The sequence below is a fragment of the Sander lucioperca genome, chromosome 14, assembly GCF_008315115.2.
Source record: "Sander lucioperca isolate FBNREF2018 chromosome 14, SLUC_FBN_1.2, whole genome shotgun sequence".
NCBI classification, from domain to species: Eukaryota; Metazoa; Chordata; class Actinopteri; order Perciformes; family Percidae; genus Sander; species Sander lucioperca.
In genome coordinates, this window is record NC_050186.1 from 10135381 (window position 1) to 10145901 (window position 10521).

Sequence of the window (10521 nt, forward strand, 5' to 3'; positions counted from 1 at the left end):
TGACTGTTGTCGTCCGCCTAACGTTAGCCGGACGTCAGGGGAACGTTAGGCGGACATTATGGGAACTATATGGGAACGTTAGGCGGACATTATGGGAACTATGTGGGAACGTTAGGCGGACGTTGGGAGGACGTTAGGGGAATGTTAGGCGGACATTATGGGAACTATATGGGAACGTTAGGCGGATGTTGGGAGGACGTTAGGGGAACATTAGGCGGACATTATGGGAATTATATGGGAACGTTAGGCGGACATTATGGGAACTATATGGGAACGTTAGGCGGACATTATGGGAACTATGTGGGAACGTTAGGCGGACATTATGGGAACTATATGGGAACGTTAGGCGGACGTTGGGAGGATGTTAGGGGAACGTTAGGCGGACATTATGGGAACTATGTGGGAACGTTAGGCGGACGTTGGGAGGATGTTAGGGGAACGTTAGGCGGACATTATGGGAACGTTAGGCGGACGTTAGGGGAACTATATGGGAACGTTAGGCGGACGTTAGGGGAACTATATGGGAACGTTAGGCGGACATTGGGAGGACGTTAGGGGAACATTAGGGGAAAGTTAGGCGGACGCTAGGCGGACATTATGGGAACTATATGGGAATGTTAGGCGGACATTGGGAGGACGTTAAGCGTATGTTAGGGGAACGTTAAGGGAACTTTAAAAATAAAAGCGTCCCACAAGGATCAACATTAGGCCCCCTGTTATTTACTCTTTCGCTTACATACTCTTTATTTTACAACTGAGCTCTGCGATGTTATTTTCTTGTATGTCAACTTTTTCAAGATTTACAGTCTGCTATTAACAACCTCCAGATTAATAACTTAAGTCGCCTACACATAAGCGATTTGCTCTCTGCGCACCGCTAGGTAGGGCGCGGAGCAAAGCGCAGGTATTTGTTATAGAGGGTGGCAAGGATGCTATTTCCCGTTGCTAGGTAACGACAGCTGTTATCTCATTGGTTGTGCTTTCGAAAAGTCAGCGGCAACAAACTCAAAGTTGAAATAATAAGTCAAAACAAAAACCAGGGATGTAAATACTGATTTCTTATCAAAAATGAATTTTAATTTCAGTTTGACTTACACTTGTAACCTCATGAACACAACAAATCCTTCTAATGTTTCGGACTCACGATGCACACAAAGTTACAGGCTAATAGAAAACTGTTTTTATATTTATATTAACACGGCTACGTACTGTAGACAAAACCGATTACAAACACACTTATAAAAACCGGCCTCGGCATAAAGTCTCTGATTCTCCGTCCCGGGACATTTTCCCCAACAGAACAACAATCAATAACTTGGGTCGTTTCCATTCGTCGCCGCTGTCCTCTTCACCTTTCCTCCTCGTCATCGTCCTCTCGTCTTTGCCGTCCTTCAGAAGTCGTCATCATCACAAATATCCAGATAAACGTCGAAGGCTTCCCGGTTGCAGTTTCCATCCGGGGTGAACACGTACTTATGGAAGGTCCCGTCCACACATATGGCTGCAGGCGAGCAGACAAAACAAAGTTAGATATTCATCTGTTTCTCATTTCAAGCAACGCTCGAGTCTTAGGCCTCCTGCACACTGCCGGCGTGGCGTGAGCGTGGCGTTTCTGTTGCGTGTCAGCTGCGTGGCGTTTCTGTTGCGTGGCGGCTGCGTGGCGTTTTCTATGTCTTTGTACACCAGAAACGTGTCTGACGCGGCGCTGCTGCTGCTGCTAGCCTTGTCTGGACACATGTATGTTTCCCATTGATTTACTGCACTCAAGCAGTAGTATACTTCATGTTAAACATAAATATATACTGATCTGATTACAGCAAAGACAACATCAGCAGGATTGACGGCAAAATAGGCTACAGAATATTTCGTTCTATATTGACAGGTGCGATATTTGAAAATTATTTATAATTGTTTTGAAATTACATTTATATCTGCAGTTATGTCAAAACCTCGAGACTTTCAAACATCAACATGTCATTTATTAAATGTATTTGTGTCAAAATGACATATAAACATCTTTTCCTATTCTATTTTGCCTGGAAACGCTTCCAACACGCTTGACTGGCAGAACAGGCAGCCAGGTGACTCTCATCAGATGGAAATCCCAACGGATCGCCTCAAACGTCAGCAAAGAGAACCGCGCTGCGCACCGTTTTCTGATATTGGGAAACCTAACAGAAATAAAGTGCAACACACAATGTATTTGCTCTACAGTGAGTTCAACTGTTTCTACTTCTAAACTGGCCTCACAATTTCAACAAAGTTGCCATACAATGTGTGTTTAAAGTATAAATCCATTTAAGCAAATGGAAAAGCAGTGATTGGCTGAACAGGCAGCAAAGTGACAGCACTCTGATCCAATGGAACACCCCGTGCCCCCCTCCTAGCCCCGCCCCCTGCCTACATCTGACTTCGATAGTCGAAATTGAAAGCTGATTTCGATCAGTTTTCACGTATACAACCAAAGAAAGAACATTGTGACCTTTTTAATAGGAAACACAAAGCACCAAAAGCACATTTATGTATTTGGACGTAATCTGTTACGTGTGATATGTGTTTGCTCACCGATGACAGAGTTGACGTTCTTGGACGTGTTCTTTCCAAAAGCGCAGATACAGGCGCACTCTGCCGGCACGGTGAAGCTGGCCAATGACCATTGGCTGTCCACGTACTGACCAATCACAGGGCCCACCTTCCCAACACGGGCAAGCCTGAGAAAGATAGAAAGAAAGAAAGAAAGAAAGAAAGAAAGACACATATTCAACATCAATACTCAATAACAAAAAGTCTTAGCTGCGGTTTTAGAGGCAAGAGGTTAGAAGCAGTGGGACTTACGCAGAGCGGCGGTTGAGTTTGGTGTCTTTGAGTGCAAAGATGTGAACTGTGCCTTTATCACTGGAGGCACACAGGAACGACGAGTCGTGGCTGAAGTTAATGCTGGAAAAAAAACCAAAAACAAAGGACTGTCAGAGCCTGAACTAAAAGGAGTGTTAGTGTTTTGTTAGACTATTCCCTGAAATAGTTTTTGTATTGACCGTTGTTGTTATTTAAACTGATTCACTGAACAAATGTCTCGACGCTGTCGTTGTTTTAACTGAAGAATTGCACCACTAACAAAGCCTGTTAACTCGCTGATTAATGCAGAATAAATAAATAAAATAAGAAGAAAAAAGCCTCCGTCAGTTTGCTAGTGCGGCTCTCCACCAAAATGTCACGGGGCGCATCACTCGCTGCCTTCTGGGGCTCTGACAGGAGTTTTCCCAAGTCTAAGGCTAAGTTTACATCGCTACATTTTGGTTTAAAACTACGTTTCCCCCCTCTCATTCCCCCTGCTCTGGTGTTCCCCCCTCTCATTCCCCCCTCTCATTCCCCCTGCTCTGGTGTTCCCCCCTCTCATTCCCCCTGCTCTGCTGTTTCCCCCTCTCATTCCCCCTGCTCTGGTGTTTCCCCCTCTCATTCCCCCTGCTCTGGTGTTCCCCCCTCTCATTCCCCCTGCTCTGCTGTTTCCCCCTCTCATTCCCCCTGCTCTGCTGTTTCCCCCTCTCATTCCCCCTGCTCTGGTGTTTCCCCCTCTCATTCCCCCTGCTCTGCTGTTTCCCCCTCTCATTCCCCCTGCTCTGCTGTTTCCCCCTCTCATTCCCCCTGCTCTGGTGTTTCCGAGCCCCTAAACCGGAGACATTTGGAAACTCTTCTGACCCGTTTTGGTTGGTAATCTGCGGGGTTGTGTTGCCGTCTGAACGGCCGCAAACGGAGACCTTTGGTAACACTGACGCCAATGTTTCTCCTCCTGATTGGGTCTCATCGGTCACGGCGTCTCGTTCTCTGAGACTTAAAGCTACTGACGTTAACATGGTAACTACCAGCAGCGGGCGGAGTCTCCACGCTGCCTCCTGTTTATGTCCAGTATACCAGAATGTTGAGGAGATATGAGGTTTTGGGCGCGTTAGTTTAAACAGAGATTAGTTCTTCTACTGGAGCTAAAACCACTTGGTGCACGGAGATCACTTTTGGCTCAAAACTCAAACGTAGCGATGTAGACGTAGTCTTACAGTGAAAACACACCGGGTGCGTAAGCGTCGCATATAGCTGCGTAGTGCAGCTATTTTTGTTTCGGCGCCCATGTTATTCAATCTGTCCGTTCATACTGGGCACGGAGCGGGCACGGAGCGGCCGCGTCAGCCCGCGCGCCACAGCGATAGTTTCGGCGTCTCCTCTATTTCTTGCGCGAGACGCGAGCGAATGTGTCGAGCCAGGCGGGTTAATCACACGCAGGAAGCAGCGCAGCCGGATACTTCATGGTGATTATGGCTGTCTTGACTTCTCACAGCGAGACACACGATCAGAGAGAGACCGACGGACGGACAGAGAGAGTGACTGTGACACACACACACACACACACACACACACACACACACACACACACACACACACACACACACGATACAATAATCCCCACTCATCCTCCATTGCTTTGTGACCGGACGCTGCACGTATCTACGCTTCGCGGGCTATACGCGGCGTTTACGCGCTCGCTGTGTTTTCACTGTTGGTGTGTACCAGTAGAGCGTGGCCGGGTCGGTTCCTCTACGCAGCTCCACCAGCTTGTCTCTGGTCGTGGTGTCAAACAGGCGGATGAGCGTCCCTTTGCGAGAGGCGGACGCTGCCACGCTGCCAGGTTGGTTCAGCGCCACGCAGGCGATCTCGCTCTGGTGGGCGTTGATGGTGAAAGGAGCAGACGATGTCCCGGGCTTGGTGTTGGACAAGTCCTGAAGAAAACAATTCATTTCACGTTACTGGTTTGACCGACAGCTGGTATATTTTCTTTAGAAGAAGTAAGTTTTGTTCATTAAACATTAAAGGTGCTCTAAGCGATGTTGGGTGACGTCACTTCTTGTTGACGTTCGAAGAATTGTCAAACAAAACGGAGGCTAGCTCGCCCCTCCCTCCTCCTCACCCCTCCCCCTCCCTTCCATGCACTAACCCCCCACTCCCAAATCCTTCTTGTCTGTTATTGGCTGAAGACTGTTATGTTTGGTGGTGCAGGTTGGCGCAGTTTGTTTTTGTTGGTGTTTGTGGAGCCTGGGCTGTCTACAGAGACTGCGTTTTAAAAAAAAAAAAAAAAATGTTTAAAGATCATTTTTTTTTTAGCTTTTCTGCCTTTTAATTTTGACAGGACATCTAGGTGAGGAAGGGGAGAGAGAGAGAGGGGGAAGACATGCAGGAAATCATCACAGGTCGGATTCTAACCCTGGACCTCTGCGTCGAGGCATCAACCTCTCCGTATATGTGCGCCTGCTCTACCCACTGACCCAACCTGGCCACCGAGACCGCGTTTTTTTTTTTGTTTTGTTTTTTTACAGTGCAGCTAGCGGATAGTGAGGAGATGTGACAAAAAATGTGGTAGCCTAAAAAACGCGTGACATCGCTTAGAGCACCTTTTTAATGTTTGTGACTTACAACCAGCTGCAGGCTGCCGCATTTGTGACCCGGAAAGACCAGCAGCTGTTTCTCCAGACTGGGACACAGGTCACACAGACCTGGAAGGAACAAGTTAAATCGATTTAAAGTAGTAGGTAGGGAGGTAGGTCAAACAGTAGGTCATGATGGCAGAAAATCAGCAGAACAAGAGAAGAACTTCTTGCTAGAGGTGTAACGATACATCGATCTATCGACTCAAAAATCCACGGTCCAATAGTATCGATGCAAAGTGACAATATTGATACATATCGTCTGTAAGACGGCCCTTTATTCAAGGTTTCTGCAGGTTTCAACAAGTCAAATTTAAGACTTTTTTTAGGACCTTTTATGAATCACATTTAAGACCTATATCACGACAAAGTACAACGAAATGCTGAGTCACAATAGTACTTTTCAAATTGAATAAAAGCGACTATTACTATATACTATATACATTATTAAGTAATAATGATCTGTACATATACAGCAAATTATATTTGGACGAGCGAAAGAAAGAACTACAACACCACGGAATTAAAAGAAAAACCATTTCAATGAACATTAGAGGCAGCGTTACATGGACGTATGGAAATTAGGGCTTGTTTAAAATGATTTAGGACCTTGAACACAGTACTTCAGCTAATTTTAGACTGTTTAAGACCTCATGTAAAACCCTGTTATTTTAGATTCCCACTTTATATTCAGTCTTTTTATTCAAAAGAATAGTTTGTTTTACATTTAAATGTCTGGAAGAACTGAAGTTACAAAACTGTCAAATCATGTCAATTCCCTGTACTGGGTTCATCAAAGACTTTGAAAATTTGGCGGAAAAGGGGTCTTTCCTCAAGAAAATGTTGTTTTTCAATAATAAAGAAAATGCAATTCTACATCATTTTGGACTGTTATTATCCCCATATCTGTGTCTAAAATGTTGGAAAAGCTAGAGCAGATAATCCTCGAAGCAAAATTCTTGGTCTCGAAGCTTCGTTAAATCAATGTAATTAAGGTTGTACGGCTCACTGTGTTTCTGCACGGAGGATAATTACTAGCGCACACAACAGTTTGACGCTTCTGTGGACACAAGAGCGTTTATATGCTGTCTATGCACGAGACTGACAGCCCAGATTACAAATGAACGAAGACGAAAATAGCGAGGGTCTAAGAGAAGAGACAGGCGAGAGAAAACGACAGAAAGTTTGGGATCATTTTAAGCTGCAAACATGCTGCTACATCATCTCAGTAGAAAACATTCAGTCTACTCATCCATTCCACGGAGCGAACCGACACAAGGTAGCTAACTAACGTCTGCTGCTCTCGTCCACCGCGCTGTTTTACACAACTAGCCTACAGCATGCTACTCTGCTAACAGCAATGTTTTACACAACTAGCCTACAGCATGCTACTCTGCAAATAGCCATGTTTTACACAACTAGCCTACAGCATGCTACTCTGCTAATAGCCATGTTTTACACAACTAGCCTACAGCATGCTACTCTGCTAATAGCCATGTTTTACACAACTAGCCTACAGCATGCTACTCTGCAAATAGCCATGTTTTACACAACTAGCCTACAGCATGCTACTCTGCTGATAGCCATGTTTTACACAACTAGCCTACAGCATGCTACTCTGCAGATAGCCATGTTTTACCAACAAGCTAAAACGAGAGCTGTCGGTTTGTAGTCTAACTGTTCATTAGTTTGCTACTAATCTTTAGAAACTTAGCTGCTGCCGGAGACAAACGGCTCCTCCCCCCGGCATGACCACTTAATATGCACGTGAATGACGTCATCATGCCGGTGATGTCTGCATTCTTTATTCTTTCTCCTCACTCAGTATATTAGCCTTCTGAAAATGTGTCCCCCAGAACAGTGTAGTTGAATAGCCCTGATGTAAGCTTTGTACAGTCACATTTACCCTCTGGTTAGTGAACAGCTCTTTACATATCCAGTGCAAAGAGCCAGAGGCAAGAAGGGGAAGGGGGTGAAAAATATTAACGTTTGGGCCACCAAAAATGTACTTGGAATTTGGCAATAAATTTTTTTTTTATTTTTGTATATATACAAAAGACAGGTTTCCTTTTTTTTAGTACACAGCAATAATAAATATTTACTATTGCTGTTTACTAAGTATTTCTTACTAAGTATTTCTTATCCGATTAATCGATGGAATAATCGGTAGAATACTGGATTACTAAAATAATCGATAGCTGCAGCCCTATTTGTTATTTTATCATCCGGTTTATGATGTACGTGTATGTTGTGTGTGATGTCTATATAAGCTACTGGGACCTTAAATTTCCCCTTGGGGATCAATAAAGTATCTATCTATGTATCTATCTATCTATCATGTGATTGCAGTAACCTTAAAAAAAATAAATAAATAATAATATATATATCTATATTTTTTAAGTACGAATTGATTTTTGGATTCTATGAATCGGTAGAGCTTGAATCGCGATTCAAATACAAATCCCTTTTTTTGCACACCCCTAATAGAAACATTATCATACTCTCATCCAATGCTTCAATGAACATCTAATAACCTCAGACAATATTTCTTACCTTTGGGGTTATCTCTGGTGTCAAACTCAAAAAGTTTAACAGGGTTATCTGGAAAACTGTACACATAGATCCTGTTCTTTAACACGATGATGATCCTGAAAGAGAAACCCAAAAGACGACAGTTACATTTCTTAGACTCGTATGAGTCTCCTTGCATTGAATGTGGCAGCACAGAGACAACGTGCCGCGGCGGTAAGAGTCAACTTACTTGTCGTGCCTCATGCGGACAGCTAGAACCGGTTTGGTGAAGGTGAACTCCAGAACCAGCTTGTCTTTGGCTTCTCGAGAGTCGCGGGCGTCATCCCAGACCAGCACTGAAATCAAAACGGTTAAGAGAGAGAGAGATGCTAACGTAAGAGAGAGAGAGATGCTAACGTTAGAGAGAGAGATGCTAACGTTAGAGAGAGAGATGCTAACGTTAGAGAGAGAGATGCTAACGTTAGAGAGAGAGATGCTAACGTTAGATAAAACAGTGAGTTCCCTGAATACGGAGCACCCGGTCATATCATAACTCGCTGCGCCTGACTCCATTTTTTCCTGTTGTTATGGAAACGACAGGTCTGGTGAGAGAGAGAGAGAGGCTAACGTAAGAGAGAGAGAGATGCTAACGTAAGAGAGAGAGAGATGCTAACGTTAGAGAGAGAGATGCTAACGTTAGAGAGAGAGATGCTAACGTTAGAGAGAGAGATGCTAACGTTAGATAAAACAGTGAGTTCCCTGAATACGGAGCACCCGGTCATATCATAACTCGCTGCGCCTGACTCCATTTTGTCCTGTTGTTACGGAAACGACAGGTCTAGCTACTCCGCCTGTCATTGGTCGGCTGTCAAAGCACTTGACGTAGGGCTTTTTCCTTCCAAGTTGAACTTTTTTCAACTTCAAAAAGACGAAAGAAGTCGGCGGTGGCGTTTAAAAAAAAAAAAAGAGCTCAGGACTTTTTCGAAAACACGGTTTACTTCACGGGATTATCATGTAAAACTTAACGAGATGGGTATCTCCGTCTGGGTAGTCGTGTGACTGTTGTATTAAGATGCAACTGACCAGATATTTCTGAGAATTTGGGGTTGACTCCTCCTCCAACTAAGGCCAGCAGGTTGGATCGATGTAACATGGAGCACGAGGCCACGCTGCCAATCTGCTCGTGGTCTGGACAAAAACATACAAACACACAAATAAGGTACATTTAATTCACACCACCTCTCCGGGAATAACAAATCCTGTCTGCATGGGAACGTAAAATTAGTCCAGCAATGCCAGACCTTCCTTTGTTGGTTATTTAAATAAAATGAGCCGGTTTGACCACAAAGATGTTAGAAATATGCACTAGTCCACACAGGACCTTCTTCCTGTATTTACCTTCTTCCTCCCACCCCAGATACAACCGACCAATAAGTGAAGTGAATGTTGCGTGATTTGTAATGACGCATTTTGCTACGCTAGGATTTTCCCAGGTGTGAAATGAAGGGGGTTAAGGGGAAGTCGTTCCAAGTTTACAAACTCATTAGTCATGCATTGCCAGACCTTCCTCCACAGCGCTGCAGAGGAAGGTCTGGCGAGTCCACACAGCATTCTGGGACGGGAGAAAAACCAGCTCTGGTTTATTCAAGGGGGTCAGCTTCTCCTCGGACCGCGTAGCTCCTATGGCGCCATTTTAATGCTACCAAGCCATCACCTCCCGTTAGCATCCCATTGACTTCCATTCATTTTGACGTCACTTTGACAGAGAATAACTTTACATCTGAAGAGTTTAAAGACTTTATTTGTCCATTGTTTATTTCTAAAGAAACACGACAATGTATAAAAGGCTCCTTTACCTTGTAGCTCACGTTATGGCTCCGTAGCAGACGTTTTTATAAAAATAGGCTAACGATTGGGTCATAACCACGAGACTTACTGTCTCATAGTAGAGGAATTACCGTATAGTACAGGAGAAGCTCTCAGGCAGTTTGGACTTCCATTAGCTGTTTAAGTGTAATTACTAATGTTAACTATCATTTTAGTGATCAATAATTAGCCTGTGTCTATGTTATCTCCTTACATATACCTACGCTCTCCGTCTCTGCTAGATTGGGAATGATTGAGATTTCTCTTGGCACAGCTACCAGAAGACTTCCAACTTTCAGACAGGTTGCTCACGTCACATCTACGTCGTCTCTCTCAGTTGGAGGCTGCTCAGTAACATTCAGCGCTCACCGGAAAAGTGCTTCTAACGGCCTTCACTGGTCTCCGTCCAGAGACACGGGATCTGTTGGTCCATTCTTATATACAGTCTATGGGTTTATTGCCATTTCTTTAAACCAGGGGTGTCAAACTCAACTTCCCAGAAGGCCACACTAGAAAATGAGAATCACATCAAGGGCCAGACATGTAGTTTATTGCTTTTATGTCATGGGAAAAGTCAAATATCTTTGAGTGTATTATTTATGGTTGGGCATCGTTTTGATTTTAACAATTCTGATTCTGATTCCGGTTCTCATCAATTCTCGATTCCGATTCTTCC

At 44.2% G+C, this 10521-nt stretch overlaps 1 protein-coding gene across 1 annotated transcript in view; it reads right to left on the minus strand.

Moving 5' to 3' along the window:
* Positions 1 to 1052: 1052 nt before the first annotated feature.
* wdr45 (WD repeat domain 45) overlaps positions 1053 to 10521 on the minus strand; it is a 14354-nt gene continuing 4885 nt past the window's right edge. The window contains exons 4-11 of the mRNA XM_031287921.2: positions 9063 to 9167; positions 8230 to 8335; positions 8022 to 8116; positions 5458 to 5537; positions 4558 to 4766; positions 2836 to 2937; positions 2566 to 2711; positions 1053 to 1501 (exon numbers count right to left, since the gene is read on the minus strand). Coding sequence (XP_031143781.1) covers positions 1392 to 1501; positions 2566 to 2711; positions 2836 to 2937; positions 4558 to 4766; positions 5458 to 5537; positions 8022 to 8116; positions 8230 to 8335; positions 9063 to 9167 — 953 coding nt within the window. The 3' untranslated portion in view covers positions 1053 to 1391. The remainder of the gene's footprint in view (positions 1502 to 2565; positions 2712 to 2835; positions 2938 to 4557; positions 4767 to 5457; positions 5538 to 8021; positions 8117 to 8229; positions 8336 to 9062; positions 9168 to 10521) is intronic.